General features: G+C 34.1%; 1 protein-coding gene across 2 annotated transcripts in view; it reads left to right on the forward strand.

Annotated features, from left to right (window-relative positions):
• Window positions 1-23731, forward strand: part of ACOX3 (acyl-CoA oxidase 3, pristanoyl) — a 92311-nt gene that overhangs the window by 57554 nt on the left and 11026 nt on the right. For both annotated transcript variants that reach the window (XM_007496804.3, XM_001372621.4), the window contains exons 11-14: window positions 2101-2221; window positions 6647-6769; window positions 8722-8835; window positions 15859-15974. In XM_007496804.3, coding sequence (XP_007496866.1) covers window positions 2101-2221; window positions 6647-6769; window positions 8722-8835; window positions 15859-15974 — 474 coding nt within the window. The remainder of the gene's footprint in view (window positions 1-2100; window positions 2222-6646; window positions 6770-8721; window positions 8836-15858; window positions 15975-23731) is intronic.

A 23731-nucleotide genomic window follows, 5' to 3' on the forward strand; every position in this document is an offset into this window, starting at 1 on the left:
TTAATGCTTAAGAAGTATTTGGAGTTGTGATGGATCACTGTATTGATCAGAGTAGCTAAGTCTTTCACAGTTGATGACTGTCACACTATTGCTGTAACTATGTACAATGCATTGACAAAGATAACTAAGAGGTAAGCAGTGACAATAAGAATCTGCCTTTTAAGTGCTTCACTTGTCACCAGTCGTTCTGCAACCCTGTGGTAAGCAAGTGCAAGCATTACTTCTGTGAGGGCTATGCCCTTGCCTGCAACCAGCAAACCAGCGATGTTTTCAACCTAGCCAAGAACCTGATCACCAACTAGAGAAAATGCAGGCAGAGGTTAGGCTGGGCACTTCTGACCCATTAGATAGCTCAGATGAAGGTATAACCCCCATTATTTAAACCTAGTGCATGATGACAATAAATCCCTCTCTTCTTTGAAACAAAAAATAACATAAAATAAAATAAATTCATTGAATGAACAGTTAGTAAGTCAGTTCCTGGAGATCTTTCCAGGTTTTTCTTGAAACTATCCATCCATCATTTCTTACAGTAATATAGTATTCCATCACAACCAGTTCTTTGCCACCACAAAAAGCTTGTGTGAATTTAATATAAACTATACCCTCTTATTCCATTTGAAAAGCCATTCTTGGCCGATATCCGTCCTACCCCTTGACTAAGGGCTGTGCAAGTGTACTATAGGAGGACGACAGAGGTCTGCCTGCATGGCTAGTTGAAGTCCTGACTTGGTGTTCTGGTGAAGACTCATGAATCCCTGAGTGACAGATGGTATGGCAAAAAGTCAGGACTAGGACCCAGATTGAGGTTAAGCCTGTCCAATCAGAGAGTCCCAGGAGGAGTGGTGAAAACTGACTGTATAAAAAAGGGGATGCAGCAAGCTCTCTTCTGCCAGATGCTGGTCACTTTCTCTCCCTATTCTGGAGCATTTAACTCTTGGCAAGGACCAGCTTATCTCACAGTCCCTTGGGGACAAGCCCTTGGGTGAGCCAAGGCGGTGTGCATAAAACAGCTAGAAATTAGGGCAGCCTGGTGATCATTTGATCTTTTTCTCTCTCTAACCTTTATTAATAAATAATTATAAATTAATATAGTCTCCAGAGAATTTTAATCACAACAATCTCCTATAAATATTTTTGTACAATGGGCTTTTTTCCCCTTTTTCTTTTACTTTGATCTCATTTGATTCCCTTTGATCTCATTGGAGAATAGACCTAGCATTATTGCTAGGTCAAAGGGCATGCAGAGTTTAGAGCCCTTTGAGTATAGTTTCAAATAGTTCTCCTAAATCATTGGACCAATTCTCAACTCCCCATTTCTATTTTTCCAACCTCTTAGCAAAACTTTTACAGCTTTGTTTAATTCTTCTGTAATTGCTGTTGTATCCTAGAGTTAAACAGTAAGTTATCAAAACTGTAAGGTTGAAAAAAAATGCGTATTATAAAGGTACACTAGAAACAGTACTGTGTTAAGAGTCAAAAAAACCTGGGTTTTAGTACTTGTTCAACTACTGTCAACTATATGCCCATTTCTGTCTCAGAGATGAGTTATTTTCTCTGCAATATAAGGGGCTAGATAAGATGATCTCCAGAGTCCCTCCATGCCAACTCAAACATTTTTACTTATGGATACTCTTCTGATTTTTCCTATACTAGTAACACAAACATAGTTCTCAGTTGTAATATGACTTGCTCACCATTCTCATTCCTTTAACTATAAACAATGGAGAAAAATTAGATTATTACCAATAATAATTATAATATCTCTTCATATATAGAAAGTGCTTTAAGATTTTCAAAATTCCCAATAACCTGATGAAATAGGAAATGGAAAATTTATTTCTTTTATTTGGGGAGACTGAGGCTCAAAAAAGTGAAGCTATTTGCTATACACAGATTTAATGTCAGAACAAGCACTAAGCCCCAGGGTTTTTATTTCTCTGATTACAAATTCTTCTATTCCCTATACATAATTTAATATACTACTAATTTCTTATACATAATTTTGAAATATACTTGTTTGATAAGATGAGTCCCCTTTGAAATATTACTTAGTGTTAAAAGGTTTAAAAACTTCCTGTTTAATCCCTTCTTTTTAAGGCTGAACTTGGACGTGAAATTCATATATTGGCATCTGCTGGCAAACCTCTAGCTTCCTGGACGGCTCAACAAGGAGCTCAGGAATGTCGAGAAGCTTGTGGAGGACATGGCTATTTGGCTAGTAAGTGTGAGGGTAACACTTCTCTTTTGATTGAAGTTCTACCATTTCACTTTTGGATGATACTACATTGAAGATAATACTGCATTATATAGAGAGAAACTGAGAAGCAAAACCATAAGTTGTTTCAGTAGAAATTCAGAAACAATTCATTTGAATTCTGACTTCCCTTTTAACTACTTGGTAATATTCACTGACAAAATTCTCTTTGTAGGGAGAGAAGATGGTATAGCAAAAATATCACTGGATTGTGAAATTCAGGATCCCCAAGTTCTAATCCGAATTATACCTAACTTGCTACATATGGCTGTGGATAGGATACTTAATTCTTCCACATACCAGTTTCTTTATCTGTAAAATGAGGAGTTTGAACTCTTTCCCTAAGATCCTTACAAGACCAATATTCTTGAGTTAAAGAATTGATATATACAGCAATGCAGGGTTCCAAAATAACCTCAAGGAAACTATGACAAAAATGTTATATGTAGCCAAAGAAGTAACTGTGGGAGTCTGATTGCAGAGTAAAGCATTCCACTTTTCATTTTTGTTCCTTCATGATTTTTTTCTTGTGTGTGCAATATATGTCTTCTTTTATGGCATGAGGAATATGGAAATATATATTGCTTGTCAGGGTAACCTATGTCAGATTATTTAACTCCTTGGAGTGAGTGAGGGAAGAAAAGAAGAAGGGAGAGAACCTGAATATCAAAATGTCAGATGTGTAATTAAAAAAAATTTAAGTAAAAAAGAAATAAAAAAAGAATTGCATTTTGACAACTCAGACACTGATTTTTTGGTAAATGTTTAGATAACTTCTGACTTTTAAGCTTTTATATTAGTAAATGTCAAAGCATTCAATGATGAATCTCTACTCTTAATGATTCCCTAGTTTTTCTGAGAGTAACACAAAACTCTCCTCTCTTTCTACCAAGTATTGTTTTACAGCAAAGCAATAACTCACATTTTTATAGATCTTGAAGTTTGCCCAGTACTTCTCTTTATTTAATACCTTTTGTCTTTGTCATTACCCACTACCCTCTTGAGATTGAACCCTCTCTGTGACAAAGGAAAACAAGTAAACAAACATCATCATTTAAGGTAGACAGCAGGCTGTCTTTTCTGTTCTTCTTTATGCAATGTCAAAGGAAGTAGATTTGCTATCTCTTTAGGACCTTCTCTGGTTTTCCCATTTTTCAGAACTTAATTTATTTTGACATTTTTTTTTCATTTGCCTTGTTGTAATGATTGTATGTATTGTTCTCTTGGTTCTGCTTATTTTATAGTATTTTGATTCATATGGATTTTTCTATGTTAGTCAAAATCTCTCATATTAATTGTTTCTAATAACACAATAACATTGCATCATATTCATCTAGGAATATTTTTTAAAAAGCCATTCCTTAATCAGTGGACATCTACTTTGTTTCCATTTCTTTGCTAACATAAAAAGTGTTTCTAGGGATATTTTTGTATATGTCAGATATTTGATTATATCTTTGATTTTCTTTAGGCATAAACTTAATAGTAGGATTGCCAAGTTTAAGGGGGGGTATGGATAGTTTTGCTACTTTTCTTACATAATTTCAAATTGGATTCCAGAATACTTCATAGTTCTACCAATAGTGCATCACAGTGCTTGCCTTCTTATGGCCCCTTCAGCATTGACTGTCCCCCCACCTTTTTTTTTATTCTTTACCACTATGCAAGAATTAAGACAAAACCTCAAGATTATTTTAATTTGTGTTTTTCTTACTTTTGGTGGTTTGGAACATGTCTCATATAAGTTTACAGATCTTCTTTTGAAAAGTTTATATCCTTTTATCTTTTTTTTTAATCTTTACTTTCTGCCTTAGAATTGATACTAAGTATCATTTCTAAGACAGAAGCGGAATAAAAGCTGGGTCATTGGGGGTTAAGTGACTTACCCAGGGCATCAGAATCTAGATTCGAACCCAGGACCTCCCATCTCTACATCTGACTCTATTCACTAAGCCACCTAATTGTCCCCCCTCCCCCCAGCCTTTGATCTTTTGGAAGGAATGGATTTTGGTATCATGTATCAATTCCCTATACATGTTGGATGTAGGATTTTTCAGTGATATTTGATACGAATATTTCCTCTGCCATTTTCCTTCTGATTATGTCTTCCTTATCTTGTTTGTGAAAAAAAAAAACAACTTTGTAATGGTAATCAATCAAAATAATCTATTTTATCTTTGATCTCTTTGATCTCCCGTTTTGTTAAGAAATGTCCTCTTAACCAGGGTTATGAAAATACCTGGTTTCATTCTTTTCTAAATTTTATTTTCAGTTTAGTATGACAAATAATTCTAGATCTTGGTTTGGAGTACAAGCTGTTAAAAATATTAAAGAATGGCCCTTCCATACCTATGATTTTAATATTGATAAATGCTATATTATCTCAAAGGTTTTTCTCTGCTTTTAATGAACTTTATCTTTGTTGTTTATATAATTAAATATATTTATGTATAAGTAGTAAGGATGATTATGTATAATTAATCATTCTTATGGCTTTCATAATGTTGAATTATCCTTGGATCCACAGAATGCACACAACTTGTCACAGTGAATTATTTTCTGGATATATATATATATATATTTAGGTTCCTGGAAAGTATTGTATTTAAGTTTTTGGATCATGAAATTGATGAAGTTTTCTTTTTTTTTCTCCTTTATTTAAGAATCAGGTCCATATTTGTTCCCAAAGTAGATTTTTGGGAAATGATTTCTGACTATTTTTGGAAATTAAAAAAAAAGATAAGCATTAATTACTTTTAAAATATTTGGTTGATTTCATTTGTAAATTAATCTTCCCTTCAGATGTTTTTTCTTTATTAATTGATGACAATATATTTTTATTGCATTGAGTTCTTTAAGATCTGTATTTCTCTGGGTCTATAGCTCCTTTTCTTTCACTACTATTTTTATTCTTTTATGGACTTAGAAAGACATGTTTATTGGCCTTTTTACATTTGTTTTGATTCCTTTATACTCTAGGGCATGATAAGTTTGTCTAATGATACATTGGAATACTAAGAAATATGTATATTTAATATTATCAGTCAGGAGCTACCATAAGTCAGTCCAATCTAGTTAATCCAACAATTACTTTGGTTCTGTATTTTCTTTTCTTTACTTTGTTTAACATTTTGTTGGATTTATGTAGCTCTGAGAGACAAATATTAAAGTCTCCTGCTGTAATTACATTATTGTTGTGTCTTCTTGAAATCCACCTTGCTTTTCTTTTCAAGAACTCATCCTCTGTGCCTTTTGGTACATAAATATTATATATCTATATGTGTTTTATATATATATTTCATTGCTTATTTTTTCTATAAGCATAATGTAATGTCTTTTTTTTGTTTCTCTTTACTATCAGCTTTTATGATTTTATTGTGAGATTCTGGAGACAATTTTGCATTTTTAGAATCACCTAAAACAAGGGTTCTTAATTTGTTCGTGTTTTGTGAACCCCTTTGGCAGTCTCACAAAGTCTCTGGACTCTACAGACTTAATTTTTATAGGATTGAAAAGAAACCAATTATACTAAAGTAGTTATCAAAATATTTTTAAATAAGTTACTAAATGCCAAGTTAAAAATCCTAGACCTAAAGCATAATAGATTTTGCTCTATCCTTTCCTTTTCTCTGTAGGTCTACGTTTAAAATTTTTATTTGCATCACACTTTGGGATTCTATTTATTTAGTCATCCCCATATTCTTTTTATTTTTATTAAGGAGTTTAATCTATTCCATTTATTTTTAGAATTATGTTGTCTACTGTGACCTATTTATTATAATATATCTGCATCTATGCATAGATTAAATATATTTATAATTTTTCTCTTTTAAAAGCCAGCACTTAATCTCTTTCATTTGTTTTTGCTCATACAAATCTGAAACCAGTTTTCTGCCCCAGATTGTCTTTTCTCCTATTATTTTGCCCAATCACAAGCTCCTTCAATAAACTTTTGTTATTCTTTCTCTTTTAAATTTATTTAATCCTTCACTTTCCAACTCCAGATAAGAGTTCAGGTACTCATCCTCCCTACTTCTCTCCACCTCATACATTTTTCTATTTCAGTGACATTATTTGGTTTATAATGTATTTTTCCAAGATACGCTATTTTCTTTCCACTCCATTTCTTACTTCTTACTCCTTCTAGGAATTTCTGGAATCTCTTCCTAGGAAAGATATTTCTTGATTAAGACATTAGGTAACTCTGTTATTTGAGAAGCTAAAAATGAATGATCTTTTATTATTTCTTCCCTCTTCCACATCCTATACTTCATTAATTTTGGTGAAATTAGAATTTTGGGCACTTAAATTATTAATTATAATCATCCTTGATGTACTACATGTCTGATATATATTATAAATCTTCAAAACTTTGTGATTTTATTGTAGTGAATCGTTTGGGCGATATTAGAAATGACAATGATCCAAACTGTACTTATGAAGGAGACAATAATGTCCTGCTTCAACAGACTAGCAACTATTTACTGAACTGCATTACAGACAGACATCAAGGTTAGTCTCTTTTTTGGGATATCACTTTAAGATTATCTTATTTAAAACAGTTATTAATCTTACATATTGAATAAGAGCTGGTTTTCCTTTTTATTTGTTCTCTTAAAATGTGCCTTATATTTAAATGAAGAGAATATATAGTTTTAAAAGTGATTCTTAAAGTGTGATCTGTAGATCCCTAGGATTTCCTAAGGTCAAAACCATGTTCATAATGTTATTAAGATGTTACTTGCCTATTAAAATGTTCTTCCCTTTTCCAACTATATTTCTCTGCGAAGCTAGATTTTTCTTCATATACTTCAACCAAAACAACATGTTGTAATGGAGTGAATGCAGAAACAGATGTGAAAATATAGTTGTGTTGGGCATAGTTAGGTGGCTCAGGGAATTGAGAGCCAGGTCTGAAGATCTGAGGACTTGAGTTCAAATCTGGCCTCAGACACTTCCTGCTTTGTGACTCTGGGCAAGTCTCTTAACTCCCATTGCCTAGCCCTTGCCACTCTTCTGCCTTTTATTGATTCTAAGACAAAAGGTATGGATTTAAAAAAATGAAAACATAGCTATCTTTTATTAAGCCAGATATGTAAAATAACCCACTTTTTTTTGTGTTGTAAAGCATACTTATTTTTTAATAAAATTATACCATTTTGTTTGCATGTAATAGACTTACTTTAATTGAATTAATGAGTAAAGATTTTTATAATTTATCAGACTTAATTTCTAAAATAATGAATATTGAAAGCTATAAACAATGGTTTTCTATTACATGTTTAAAAACTGGTACTCCAAAAATGCATGACAGACGTTTAACTTTAATTTCTATCAGGAACATTTTCTCCCATAACTTTCTTAAATCTAGGCAATCAACAAAGTAATAAATAAAAGCCAGATTTGTAGTCTTTGCCAAAATCCAAAGTGCAAATGTTCTAATTGAAAATTTAATGGTCAGTTCTTATGAGGCAATATAAGCTGGTTCCAGCACTTCCTGGATATGACCTGCATAAATCAAAGTTTTGAGGGGTTCCCAGTAATTTTGAAGAATTAATTAAGGATCCTGAGACCAAAAGATTTGAGAACCACTATTTTAAAAGGTTTGAAATTGGTAGAGGCAGTGTGGTGAGGGAAGTGTTATCCCAATCAAGGAAGAAAAGCAATTGCCCTTGAAAGCAGGTAGACACCATTTTGTTCTAGGAGCCCTAAAGGGGATTCTGAAGGTGCCAACCTGGAAGCAGATTCTAAAAGCAGAAAAAGTCCACCTCTGGATCCAAATCATCTTTTCTGGCAGTAATACTAGGTCTCTTGAGCAAAGTTTGTGGATAAGTTTGAGCAAAACAGCCAGGTAAAGTTTCCATGTAGCCCCAGCAGTGCAGTCCTGAAACATGGTGACACGGGCAGCTTTCTCTACATGTCTGTGTTTGCATTGCTCTCTTGATAAGGGTCTTCAGAAAGTCTTACCCATTGTGTTATGCTATAAATTATTTGTGTCTTAGGAACAGAATATATTAATAGGTAAGGCAGTTATTACTGTGTCACAAGATCACTGATAGCCATTTTATTGATGGTAACTTATGAGCCCTTCCTTCTAGAATGTACCTAGGTCTTGGTGCCCTGGAGTCATAGAAACAGTACTAGACCAGAAGCTAAGAAACCTAGCTTATCATCCCATCATTGCTGCTATCTAGCTCTGACAAACTATCTCACCTCTTTGAGCCTCATTTTCCCCACCCAGAAAATGAAGGGTTGGACTGGATGATCTCCGAGATTCTTTCTAATTCTAAAATTCTATGTTTGTATGATTAGTACAATTATAAATAGCTTCTAAAGTGACAATTCTGAATGGATATTGATTACTGAAAGAGCATAGCTTATCCAAGTCAAGACATTCCTCCAGACCTTTATATTCTTAATTTTTAGGTTCCATTCTTTCAATAAATATATTTAATATTTATCAGATAAAGTTCGTATTGAAAGTCCACTGGAATCTGTAAATTTTCTTGAAGATTTTAAAGATATTCTTGGCCAGAAATTTGTGATATCTCGAGTTGAAGACTGCATGGATTCTTCAGGTAACTTTTCTTTTAATTTTAAAAGAATATAGTACTGTTCTCTTACATAACATATTAATTATACTTTATAATTTATCTTATAATAATTGCAAAATTCACTGTGCATTTTAAATACCAAGAAAGTAATTATAAATAACTTAATTTAGGTCATGATTCAGAACATAGGGTTTCATTTCAGTAAAACTTCACATTTTGGTGAAAAAAGTTATGGATGTGGGATTAAGAAACCTTGGTTCGCATTTTATCTCAGATTCTTACAAGCTATACAACTGGATGCTCCTTAACCTCACTGAGCCTCAGGGAACTTTCCTACTTGGCAAAAGAGATATACTATCTGCCCCATAGAACTATTGAAAGAAAAGCACCTTGTAAACTTTAAATTGCTATAGAACTGGGAATTATGATTATTCACAAGTTTTATTTCTTCTTTTGATATGTCAAGGGAATTCCAATTAAGCCTGTGGTGAACTATGTAGCAAGTCTAGATTTTTTAAAATCTGAAAAACATTAGTATATTATGTAACAAAATATACTTTATTTGAATGTATGATTTCCCTTTGCTAAAAATAGTTAATCATACTTCCTGTTCAAAAGCTAACTGGGTCTCTCTGAGTGAGCAATTTTAACTCTCTAGAGTATTTCCAGAAATCCAGGTTTATTTGACCACCAGGTATTACTCGATCTGCTCCTGTAGTCATCTTTGTGGTGTTTATAAATTAATTGATTAATTGAAAGGTCCCTAGGGATTTGGGGTTTTATCCTGCTAACCATGGTGTGCCATTGAAAGTTTTGAAGAAAATTGACTTGATCATTCAAGAATATGAGTTTGGTGGCATGTATGGATAGATTGGAGAAGCAAGGACGTCAGTTGAAGCTAATGAGGTAGAATAGATGGTGTGAAACTTCTTTTAAAATGGATGTGTATCCCTCTGAGTATCAAGGAGAGAATAGGCCACATGCTCTCAACTTTTCTGTACACTTCACCTTTCAAAGATTCTACCATCCTTACCAACTTTGCCTTGTATGGAAAGGAAATGTGAGATAATGCTAGACTCTGGAGAGGCTAGGTTTGAATTATTGAAGCAGTAAAGCCACCCACTGTTATCACATTAGCTAACATTCAGTGTTCTGTGGTAATCTTTTTCAAACCTGGAAGAGTGTATGGTAGATTATCAACCAGACCCAAATTGTCAGTTCTGAAGGTTTACACAGACTCAGTCATGCAGAATTGTGTGTAATTGAAAATAAAACATCTATGAGTAGATAAGCATGCTCCTACAATAGGAAAACTTTGGGCACATTTAAAAAATAGCTTTTAAAAATATGACACAACTTTTAAAAACCCAAGACAAAGCAGACATCTTCATTGTGAGGTACATAATGTCACAATGTTCATATTAAGAAAATGTTAAGGTATGAGTTCATGGAATTTATTTGTGTATCAGAGTTATGAAGAAAATTGGTTTTTAACCACATAGAGAAAATTCTTCCATTAATACAATTTTTCTACAGACTACTATATAATTGCCTCCAGATTTATAGGAAATATTATACTTCACTATAGAACCATGAGATTTCATAGGACTAAGTGATTCCAAACGTTGCACAATTCAAGTCGATCTGTTAGATAAAAAAATTGATCAGACTCGATGGACCCAAAATATTATGGGATAACTTTCTTTGGGGGGGGGCTTAATATTTAGCCTGTTTTATGCATTTATTTAGTATTTATTGCATTGAAAATAAGATTTACTTCTTAGACTTTATGTGAAAATTTTTTATTTACTTTCTATATGTGAGTCATGCATTCCCCTTTTCTATCTGGATCCCAGGCTACTCACTGCTACCAAGGCCCATTCTTGTAACCTATCAGTATTCCCATAGTGATGGTGTGACCTATGAATCGAGGGCACCATAATCTTATAAAAATCATAATTATAGATGACACACAGTAGAGTGGAAAGATTAATAGTGGGTGTATTTTAAGTAGACTGCAGTATATTATAGATGACCACTTGCCCATGATAGTTCAAAGGCCATTTACTTTATAGGTTAGAACTAAAAGGGATGGCAGATTGTCCAGTGCAGACCTCTTATTTTACATATGAAGAAAATTTGTGCTAGAGAGGTGAAGTGACTGCTTAGAAACCACAATTCAAACCATTGTTATTTGATACATTTCTTTATGCTCTGTTATTTTGCAGTCCTTTCTCAGCATTTCTTATCTGCAGTTCCTTCTTTGATATTTTGGATATCCACCTTGACCAGGAGATAGGTCTTGTTTCTTCCCTAAACTATTCTTTGTCATTCTAACTACACATAGCAGGAGCTAAGACATAGTTACACATTTGCAGCAAGATTACTCTCATTTTTTGAGAATGAATTACTCTACTTCATTATATTTGAATGTTTCTTCTAAGCATTTTAAGCTGAATTTCAGGATAAAAATACCAAATTGAAATAGCTCTTTTCAAAGCTAGAATGAATTTCAATTCAGCTCCACCTAAGAAAAATTTATTCAGTGTCAACTATGTACAAGATCATTGGGTATACAAAGATTTTAATAAGTGAGACAAAGCATGGGCACAGACAAGTATATAAAGTAGAATATTTAAGAACTAAAGATAATCCATAGGAATGTAGGAAAATTAGAGGAGTGGAACATTATTTTTAGTTGGAAGTTTTAGAGTTCAATAAAGGCAGACTTCATAAAGATTTCAACTGTTGGACATCTTCAATCACAGAATACATTCTAGGAAAGGAGACAAAGTTGTACAGATTTGCAGAAGTAGGGGAAGATTGGTTAAAATTTGGGAATAGCTAGTAATTGAATTTTTTAAAAGTTTAGAAATGAAGTTTAGAATCAGATTGTAGAAGATATTAAATTATATAAAACAGAGTCACTGAAGTTTTTAAATTAGGGGAATAAATGTTATTGGTCTGACCCATTTACTAGGAAAATAATTTGTTGGTCAGGGTCTAATGGTTTAGAGAGGGGAGGAACCAGAAACAAGAGTGACCATTTTAGAAGGCTATTATAGTTGTCTAGGTGAGAGGTGATAAAGGCATCAATTGGAAATGCAGAAGTGTGTGGATAGTGTGGAAGAGAAACAATCAAGAAGTTTTGTGCCAGTAGAATCCACAGGGCTTAGAAGTTGATGAAATAATGCTGGGAATGAAGGAGAGAGAAATCAGATATAAACCCATGTTCTTATGTCCAAGTGGCTTGGAGAATCTGAAAAATTTAGAAATTTTGGGGTAGGGACAAGTTTGGAGAGGAAGATAATGAGTTCAGAATTTACTGGTCCTGAAGTTCTGGTAACTTATCTAGGTGGAGATATATAATACTACTCAGAAACAAAGGACTCAAGCTCAGGAGAGATTGGGGCTGGAGATACACACACACACACCCTTATGTTTAGGAGTCATCTACGTAGAGGTGATAATTGAAGTCATGGGAAGGAAGGAAACCACCAGTTACACCTAGAGACAGACAAGAAGAGCAAGGATAAAATCTTGGGAAAGGACACTCACAGTTAGGATTTGGGGTAAGAATGCTGAACTGTTGGAGACCAAGGAATGGACAGACATGTAATTGGAGAACCAGGGGAGATTGCTATCAATAAAACCAAAGAAACAGAGATTATCAAAAAGAAGGGATTGCTAACTGGGTCAAAAGGAGGAAGAAAGTTCAAGGAGGATGAAATCAGAGAAAAGGCTATTGGAAGGATAAAGCAAATCTAATACTTTGAAAATTAAAAAATTCTGATCATTGGAAAGCTAGTTCTTCTTGATCTCAGTTTAATTATCTATAACATAAAGAAGTTAGATTTGAGCAAGATGATTTTCCATTACAATTTAATAAGCATATATTAAGTGTCTACTGTGTGTAAAAGCACTGTACCCATTTCTGGGTGGGTAAGAGAGGCAGTAGTGAAAGATTGAAAAACTATACCAACACTGGTTCCAAGGAGTTTACAGGCTAGTAAGAGGACATATATGCAGATGACCATATTGCCAGTTTATATGGAAAAAAGTTAAACAGAGTGGCATAAATACTTCAAAAATCACAAAACAACATAGTAGGAAGGGATTTTAGAGGTCATCTAGTGAAATCTGCATCCAAACAGGAATCCTCTCAGTAGTATCTCCAATGAGTGGCCATCCACCTTTTGCTTGAAAAAGGAAAGATGCACAAACACACACACAACCAGTTACTAATAGCAAATCAGTAATTTGCCTCTTTGGGCTCACTTCCCTCTTCTGTAAAACGAAGGCACTGGACTAGATTATTTTTTCCCAGCTCTAACATTCTGTGACTTTGTGATTTCAATTTAAAAATTCTAGGACAGCATCAGAGAAATAGCACATTATGTAAAAATGAATTAGCAAAAATAGTTTTGTTTCTTTGGCAGATTCTTTAAAATTCATTGTTGCATAAATAAATCATGGAAAATATTACCATCCTCATGATACCAATCTTTTGTTCATCTTTATGAGAACTGACCATCAGAGGAAGAATTTAACACATGATGAAAAATACAAAGATTTAAAAATAAATGTGTGGAAATATCAGCTGATATGAATGTTTCCCCAAATGACTACTATGCAAGAAAAATAGCAGGTTTAAAAAAATATTCTAATAATAAATGTACTAGTAACTTGTTAAAACTGAGTTACTTCAAAATGAATTTTACTTAAAGGGATTTGGAATCTTTATTTCTGTGACTGTGAGTACAATGAATTCTAGAGCAGCTCTTTGAGAATAAGCATACTCTTTAAAAAGAAACAAACCAACCAACCTAATTAGCACATTAATCTCTTAAATCTAGAGCCCTTTCTCAATCCTTTTCCCTTTAGACCTCTTAGAAGCATATGATATATATGGTTAGTAACCTCTTCTTAGATATTCTCTCTTCTTTGGGTTGTAATAACATTGCTTTATCTTGGTTCATCTCAGTCTTCTTTGCTGGATTGTCTATTTTATGTCAATATTATGTCCTCTAACTACATTCCCCAAAGCTCTTTCTTGAGGCTTCTTTCTTTTCTACACTCATTAACTTCATCTCTTCCCATGGGTTTAACTATTATCATTTTGTAGATGACTCACAGAACTAAATTGCCATTCCTCTTCAGGCTCCCCAGCTCCAGTCACCCATTGCCTATTAGACATTTTGAACTATATGCCCAGAGGCATCTGAACTCAATATGTCCAAAACAGAACTTGTTTTCTTATCCCTGCTCCCCCTACTCCACAATTATCATTTCAATAACCTAGATTTATAACCTTGATATTATTCTTAACTTCTCATTCACCTCATTTAGCCAATCAGCCAATCCTGCATGACTTCTTTTGCATATACCCACTTTCTCCATGCACACAACTACCATCTTATCTCAAGCTCTTATCTGTTAAATTTAATGGTGGTTGGAATCTGAATAATATTAATTAGGTGGTCACCAGGGATTTAATTCTAAATCACAAAATGAATTACTAAAGTAAATGGAATTTTATAGTAGTTTATTTATAACATTTACAATAGAAGGAAGATTTTTCTTCCAGAGTTTTCTCTGGAAAGAGAGAGAGAGGGAGAGAGAAAACTCTGGCTTCTTCTGATACCAGTTAGAATTTCTAAGCCCCAGCCAGGGGAAGAGTCTCAAGAAGTTGGGCCTTTCCTAGAGGCTTCATGCCCCCAGAAAGGTGGGGTCACTCAAGTCAGCTTTTCACTTACCAACAGTAACAGTCTAAAAGAAGTCTGGGTGTCTGTATTCTGGTTGCTTCTCCAAGTCACTGCCCGAATGTCCAAACGAAACTCCGAATCTCCGAATGCCCATCTTCCCTTCTGCTCCAAGTGACTGATCCTTCACTCCAAACCTGGGGTGACTGACTGTCCTCCAAACTCATCCAAATGTCTGAATCCGAATGAATCTTCAGTCTTTCCCCCCTCTATTTAAAGACCTTTTTCTCTTGTGTCACCTCCCCTAAATTTTCATGTTTACCAATCACAGCAGACACTTTTTCCAGGACTGCCCACTCTTTAGTTCTCACCTTCTTTGGTTAGATTTTATCTTTTTGGGTTACTTCAATCCTCTTTTGTTAAGTTCACCTTTTATAGTTAGTTAACACCTTTTAGTGATTAATTCACCATTTGTAGTTACTTACCACCTTTTTGTAGTTAAAATGCAAAAATATATTGTAGCTTACAATTCTAGCTTCACTATAAAGGAAGAGCTAAGTACCTTCATTGTTATAATAAGGAGATTACAATTTTATCTTCACAATAAAGAGCTAAGTATCTTTATTGTTACAATCTTATTAACAAACTAATAATACCGCTGTACATTTACACTGGCAGTTCTGCCCCAAGTGCCTCCCTGCCCCCTCATTCCTATAAAGGGAATGAGGTAATTCCTTGCTTCTACCTCTTGGAGGCCCTCATTTCCTTCAGGACTCAGCTGAAACATTGTCTTATGTCTTTCCTGGTTCCCTTAAATTTGTTACATACTATTTATATATACTATTATATTTTTATGTTGTTTTTATACTTAGAATATAATCTCTTTGAAGGTAGGACTGTTTCTTTTTATCTTTGTATACCTAGAGCCTAGTGCAGTGCCTAGCATGTAGCGATTCTTAATAATACTTCTTCATGCATCAGAGCAGCAGCCTAATGTGTTAATTAGACCACTGTATTCAGTGTCTAATCCTGGCTTCTCTTCCTGCTAGCTTTGCAAACATGGAGAAGTAATTTAAGTTCCTTGTGCTCTGGCTTATTATTTGCAAAATAAGGAGGATAATCATGCTTGTACCATCTACCCCCACAAGACTGTTGCAAAAATCAAATAAGAAAATGTCTATAAAGTATTGAATATTTACAAAATGTCATATCATAAACTTATATTAATTATTCAGAAGAGGGTGAACTGTTTTAAGATTAGAACCCCACAATCTAAGTGCTTGCTAATGGCATGGACTGCCCAAGTTACAGTCATGTGACAGCTGTCATTTCTTTTGTTTTTAAGTTTCCCTGGCAGCATACAAGTGGTTGGTTTGTTACCTACTACGAGAGAGTTATCAAAAATTAAATCAGGAAAGAAAATCTGGAAGTGATGATTTTGAAGCAAGAAACAACTGCCAGGTACTAATCTGGTAAAGCTTTTGGTTCCTCCCCCTCCCCTCCCCATTTTCATATCTGTTTAGGCCTCCTATTAATATATCTTTATACACTAAGTTTTTCATTATTTTCTGTTGCAGGAAAAGCTTTGTGTGTGCCTTTAGTTATGCTGTTTTTTAGAGAGAATTAACAGTTTGTAGTCTTGTGGTTAAAGGATTAATCTGGAAATCAGGAAATCCGTCCTCATTTCCCAGATCTGCCACTGACTCATCATGGATTCAGTGGCTTATTCAAGGTCACACACATCCCCACTGTTTGTTTTTCTTTTATAAAAAAGGGATATAGTCAAATAACTGACTGCGCTAGTAGAGGAGAAAATGTGGTGTGAATCATTCAAAAATAACTTACTTCAGTTGGGATTTCCTTTTATCTGGGACTGGATGTTTCTTGAACTTTGAAAACTGATAGTTTAAAAAGCTTAAAGGATCAAACTGTGACACTAAATTTATTGTACTGTATTAAAATGTTCCCTCTAGAAAGAATACTGCATATCTATACACAAATATATACATATATAGAAAGAATTATGTATGTCTACATGCTTGTAAATGACCATATTATGATCAAATGATATGTCCCACATATATAACAATGCATTCTACATATACATAGTTTATATATGTATATACACACATAATACAAAAATATTCAGCCTTTGTGCCTTATTAACTACCTTTGTGCCCTTTTATAACCTTGCTATAATTTAAACATACTTGTCTACATTCTGAAATATTTAATTCTTCATGTTAGCTAAAATCTTATTTTCCACTGAGGATAAAATATTCTTGCCAGTTTTCTCCACTGAACACTATTCCTTCCATTTCTCCCCAAATTATATGGTCATGAGGAAGTGTCAAGGGTTAATTAAACTTTTGCCAACTTTGATTCCTCCCATATTCAGTCATTTGGCAAGTCCTATGATTTCTAATGATTTCATCTCATATTTTCCTTTTTGTCTATTCTTGTTGCCATCACCCTTGTTCAGAGCCTAATGAAATTATACAATTTAGAACTGGAAGAGGCCTTAGTGATTAGCTAATCTAATCCTTTCATTTGGCAAATGAGGATTTTCATTATTTATTTTTTATTACTTATTTACTTTTAATATTCTTTTCTTTTAAAATTTTCATTTCTAGATTCTCTCCCTTCTTCCCACCTTTCCCCTGCCTCCTGAGAAGGCAAGAAAAATTATATCAATTACATATGTGAATTCATAAACAACATATTTCCATATTAGTCATATCCCAAAAAATAAAAGAAATGAGAAAAATTATACTTCAGTTTGCACTCATAGTTCATCAATTCTCTTTCTGGATATGGATAGCATTTTTTCATCACAAATTTTTTGGAATTTTCTTGGATCATTGGATCTTCAGGGTTGCTAAATCTTTTATAATGAATTATGATTAAAACATTGATATTATTGTACAAAATAATATCTTGGTTCTTCAGTTCATGTAGACCTTGCCACATTTTTTTTCTGAAACTACCCCATTATCATTTCCTAGAGCACATAGCAGTCCACCATAATTATATGCCACAACTTGTTTAACCATTCCCCAATTGATTAGCATCTCCTCAATTTCCAATTTTTTGCCACCATAAGAAGAGTTATTAAAAACATTTTTGTATATATAGAACCTCTTCCTTTTTCTTTAATCTCTGGGGTACAGACCTAGTACTTTGTGAAAAGGCATACAGTTTTTATGGCCCTTTGGGCTTAGTTCCAATTGTTCTTTAGAATGGTTAGACAAGTTCAATTCACCAGCAGTTCATTAATGTACCTATTTTCCTTTGATAGGTGTGAGTTGTTTTAATTTGCATTTCTCTAATTAATAGTGATTTAGAACTTTTTTTTATTTATGTGACTACAGATATCTTTGGTTTCTTCTTCTGAAAATTGTGTCTGTATTCTTTGATTATTTGTTAAATGGAAATGGCTCTTATTTTCATAAAATTGACTCTATTCTTCAAATATTTGAAAAAAAATGAAGCCTTTAACAGAGAAACTTTCTGTAATTTTTTTATAACACTTCATTATCTGTGGCAGCTTTTAGTGAAGTATAGCTTCTCTGCTTATATCTTAATTTTTTTTTTCACTTACACATAGAAGCAGTTTTTGACAATTTTTTTTCTGACATTTTAGGATTCAGATTTTCTCTCTTCCTCCTTTCCCTCCATCCCCAGAGGTTGTAAATAATCTGATATGTTCTATCATCACTTTTTACAATGAATATTCCCATATTGCTCACATTGTGATAGAAAGTACATCACACATACAATAGAAATCTCATGAAGGAAGTATAATATGGCACGCTGTGGTCTACTCAGACTCTAACAATTCCTTCTTTGGCTGTGGATAGCATTTTCATTGTGAGTTCCTTGTGTTTATCTTGGAAACTTACTTTGTTGGTAATGGTTTAGTCCTTCACAATTGATCATCATATAATATTTCTATTACTATATACATTGTTCTCCTGGCTCTGTTCATTTCACTTTGCATCAGTTCACATAAGTATTTCCAGGATTTTCTGATTTCATCCTGTTCATCATTTCTTGTGGTACAATAGTATTCCATTCATTATAATACCATTTACTACAGCTTGTTTATCCATTCCCCAAGTGATGAACAGTTCCTTAGTTTCCAAATCATTTCTGCTACGAAGATAGCTGCTAAAAATATGTTGGTACAGGTAGCTCCTTTTCCCTTATCTCTGATCTCTTTGAAATATAGATCCAATAGTGATAATACTCCTTATTTCTTTTAGTTAAGTCAATTTTTGCTTTGTCTGAGATCATGATCGCTAATTCTACCTTTTTAAAATTCAACTAAAGCATAATAGATTCTGCTCTGGGCTTTTATTATTATTATTAACTCTGTGCCTTTTTATTTTCAGTGTGTCTCTTGTAAATAATACATTGTTGGATTCTGGTTTCTTCTAATCTATTCTGCTTTCTTCCATTTTAGGGGTGAACTCATCTCATTCACATTCACAATTATAATTACTGTGCACTTCCTTCCATCTTAGTTTCTTCTGTTTAACCTTCAGTCTCTCTTTTTTTAATCCTGTCCCTCCAAAAAAGTCTGTTTTGCTTCTGACACTACCTCCCTTTAACCTCCTTTTATTATAGCTCCCCCCATCTCTTATCCCACTTCCTTTCAATTTCCCTAATTATGATAGATTTCTAACCCTATTTGAACCAATTCCAATGAGAGTGAGGTTTAAGCATTGCTTACCACCCCATTCTATTTTCATTTTCTCTTCCATTATTAAAAAAAACAACACACTTCCTTGGCTGCCTCTTTTATAAGAGAAAAACTTTCCTCATTCTACCTCTTCCTTCTTTTTTATCTCAGTGCATTCTTCTTTCTCTTCTCTTCATTTTTTTAGACATCATCCGAACATAACCAATTCATATACATGCCCTCTGTCCATGTTGACTCCTTTAACTGTCCTGAAAATGATGAAGTTCTTAGGAGTTACCTGTATCATTTTTCCATAAGAACATATTAATAGTTTAATTTTATCAAGTTCTTTATGATTATATTTTCATGTTTACAACTTTTTATGCTTCTCTTGAGTTTTGTCTTTGTGTCAGATTTTTCTATTCACCTCTGGTCTTTGAAAGTCCTCTATTTCATTAAATATTCTTTTTCTCCCCCAAGGATTATACTCATTTTAGCTGTTTAGGTATTCTTGATTGTAATCCTAACTCCTTTGCCTTCTGAAATATCATATTCCAAGCCTGCCTCTCCTTTAATGTAGAAGATGCTACATTTTATGTAATCCTGACTCTGGTTCCACAATATTTGAATTGTTTATTTCTGACTTACAATATTTTTTCCTTGACCTAGGAGCTCTGGAATTTGAGGGTAATATTTCAAGGAGTTTTCACTTCAGGACCTCTTTTAAGAGATGATTGGTAGATTCTTTCAATTTCTATTTTATCCTGTGGTTTTAAGATATTAAGGCATGTTTCTTTTATAATTTCTTGAAATATGATGACTAGCCTTTTTATTATGGCCTTCAGATAATTCTTAAATTATCTCTCAATGTTTCAGATAATTCTTAAATTATATCAATCTGTTTTGTAGATCTGTTTTTTCAAATGAGATAATTTACATTTTTTCTTTTTTTTCCATTCTTTTAACTTTTTAAATTGTTTCTTAATTTCTCATGGAAATTTTAGTTGCCAAAATCTAATTTTAAAGGAATTCTTTGATGCAACTCTTTTTCCATTTGGTCAGTTCTGCTTTTTAAGAAGTTCTTTTTTATTGGTGAATTTTTCTGCCTCTTTTACCAGTTATGATTTTTCAGGTGTTATTTTCTTCAGTTTTGTGCTCCCTTTATCAAGCCATTCTCTTTCCATTATTTTATTGCATCTTTTTAATTTCTTTTCCCAATTTTTCCTCTAACGCTCATCTTTTTCTTTAACATCTCTGGGAATTTTTGTTGAACTTGGATCCAATTATTACTTTTTTGGAAGTTTTTCTTGTAGGTGTTTTCATGTTGTCTTCTGAGTTTATATTTTTGTCTCTCCTGCCACTGTAGTAGCTTTTTGTTGCCAAGTTCATTTTATTGTTGTGGTTTGCTCTTTTTCCCAGCCTATATCTTGACTTTGAATTTTATGTTTAAGTTAGGCTCTGCTCACCTAGGGATGGGGAGGCATTGCATCAGGCTTTTCCATGTTATTGTTTTCAGAGCTGGTTCTGGCAATTTGCAAGTTTTCAGTGCTTCCAAGGTTGTGTTGTACTGGGTGTTCTCTCCTGGTCTGTATTATGATCTTTACCTAGAAAGGGTCTTTGTTCCTCTGCAATTATAAATGTTAATGTTCCTCTTTCCTTTGGTACTGTGACAAGGGTCCCCGCTCCCTTGCAACTGATACCCAGTGCTCTGTTCTGCTCTGGGTATATGGACAATAAAGGTATGCCAAATGTTGCCATCCTCACCCAGTGTCAGCAAAAGATACCCTGTAATCTCCTACTGGCCTGTTGTTTGATCCTCTTACTGTCTCTGAGCTGAGAGCTTCTGAAGCTGCTGCTGCTGTCCCTGTTGTGGTCACCTCCAAGGCCTATTTTTTGTGCTGCTGACACTTGTTTTCTGGGATGTTCCCCCATCTTGTGTCACAGACCTTTCTTGCCAACCTCCTAAGTTCTCTGAGACTGAAAAAAGCCCTTCTCCAACCCTTTTTTTGGCTCTACTGTTCCAAAATTTTATTTGAGGAATTATTCATCTGGGTTGCTGCCTATAGGCATCTTGGCTCAACCCTTCTACTTTGACTACTTCTTGCTGTATCTCTTGCCATTGCACTTCATCCACTATATCACAGTACTCTAATGCATTCATCAGCTAGTCTTTGCTCTCAGTTGTTATTTTTAGTTCATTTTTCTGCCCCTGTTCTTCAATAACCTCTGCTCCATCTGCTTATACTACCTCTCCCCTTTCTTGTTAATTTCATATATTAATATTTTTCCATCTTCTTCAGTAACATTATTATCTGGCTTCCCATTTTCCTCTTTGCCTCTTCCCTTACCATTGTCCTCCATGACTTCAGTATTCTTGTTGATGACCTTTCTAGCATACTAACTGACCTCATAGTTTTTCAATCATTCCAATTCCAACAACATATATTTCTATTCTTCACTTCCACTGGCCTTAGATTTTATTCTTACCTAGAACTGTTCTACTTCCTTCCCCTTCTCTTTTTTCATTTACTTACTAATCTTGCTTTATAGTTTTATTATGATTCATACCATTGGAAACTCATAAAGTTTCTTCATGTGGCCAGTCTCCTGGGGATGATCTTCTCTCAACTTAGCTACACTAGCTCGCAAAGAACCCCTGTGTAGTCCTTTGGCTTCCTTCTGCCAGAAATTTTTCCAGTGGGATTCTTATGTATCTCTGTCCTTTCTAGCACAATACTTTGCCCATAATAGTTAAATGTTTGGCAAACTGTATCTTCTTCCCTCAGAGTCATTATAATGGGATTATATTTCACTTCAAATTCAATGAAGCCATACTAGGAAATTTAACTTAAAAAGAAATGCAAGCTTATTTTTATCCCACTTTTTTTCTTTAGCTTTCTCCCTTCTCATATAAATTCCTAGGACCCCTGGTTTGCATCTTCCTTAAACTGAAAGTGCTAGAAAGGTCATTTACCTATCCAGAGTAGGAGTCCTGAGTTTTTGTTCTGGCTCTGTTGAACAGATAGTGATAGGTAATCCTAGGCAAATTGCTTAAACATCCTGTGCCTCAGCTTTCATCTCTCTAAATGGGGATATTTATAATTGTAGTACCTACTTCATAGGCCTCTTGTGAGAAAATATAAATAAAACACTTTGTAAATCATAAAACATTTTATGAAACTTAACCAAAGAAGAACAGAACTCTTAGTAAACAGTGTTTATGACCCACATTGGCTGCCAAAAATCTTCATGTCATGACTGCTTCCTGGTGATAGCTAAGCTGATCCTCCAAGGACCCAAGTCCAGTCCTTCACTAGGTCTTCCTTAGAGGTTTTTCCTACTGGAAAAGTTTTTCATTTGACAGAACCTTCAGAAATCCAGACCCCTTCTCCACTGTGATTAGATTTTGAAGAAAGCCTTTAGAGGAAGATCTATGGCATGTTTTGAATGAAATGATTAATTTTGTAGGCCTGTCTGGGACCTGAATTGGCTTTTACAATAATTTTCCCATGAGAAAATGCATTCTTAGATCCTGGACAACCTTCAATTGGGGAATGGCTGAACCAATTGTGGTATCTGTTGGTGATGGAATACTATTGTGCTCAAAGGAATAATGAACTGGAGGGATTCCATGTGAACTGGAACATCCTCCAGGAATTGATGCAGAGTGAAAGGAGCAGAACTAGGAGAACCTTATACACAGAGACTGATACACTTGTGGCACAATGGAATATAATGGACTTCTCTACTAGCGGCAATGCAATGAGTCAGAACAGTTCTGAGGGACTTATGAGAAAGAACACTAACCACACCCAGAGAAAGAACAGTGGGAATAGAAATGCATAAGAAAAACAACTGCTTGATCACATGGTTCGATAGGGATATGATTGGGAATATAGAATCTAAACAATCACCCTAGTACAAATATTAATAATATGGAAATAGGTCTTGATCAATGACACATGTAAAACCCAGTGGAATTGCTCATTGGCTATGGCAGGGGGTTGGGAAGAGGAGAGAGAAATAACATGAATCATGTAGCCATGGAAAAATATTCTAAATTAATTAAATAAATAAATAAACTTAATTTAAAAAAGTAAAGATCATGGAATAGATTGGAAAAATGAGCAAAAGACAAAGAAATCTGATTACAAAAAAGACACTATGGGAATAGGGAAGATCAAACACAAACTCAGAAGATAACCATGTCAAAACAGCTACATGCTAAGCCTCAAAGGAAAATGTGAAATGGTGTTAAGACCAAAAAGAACTGCTAGAGGAACTAAAAAAAGAGCCATTCCCCAATTGAAGGGTATTCCCTCATTTTCCAATTTTTTGCCACCATAAAGGGCACAGAAATAAATATTTTTGTACAAGTCTTTTTCCTTATTATCTCTTTGAGGTGTAAATCCACCAGTGGTATGGCTGGATCAAAGGGCAGGTAATCTTTTAGCGCCCTTTGGGCATAGTTCCAAATTGCCTTCCAGAATGGTTGGATCAATTCACAACTCCACCAGCAATGCATTAATGTCCC

Source organism: Monodelphis domestica, chromosome 6 (assembly GCF_027887165.1).
Source record: "Monodelphis domestica isolate mMonDom1 chromosome 6, mMonDom1.pri, whole genome shotgun sequence".
Classification (NCBI taxonomy): Eukaryota; Metazoa; Chordata; class Mammalia; order Didelphimorphia; family Didelphidae; genus Monodelphis; species Monodelphis domestica.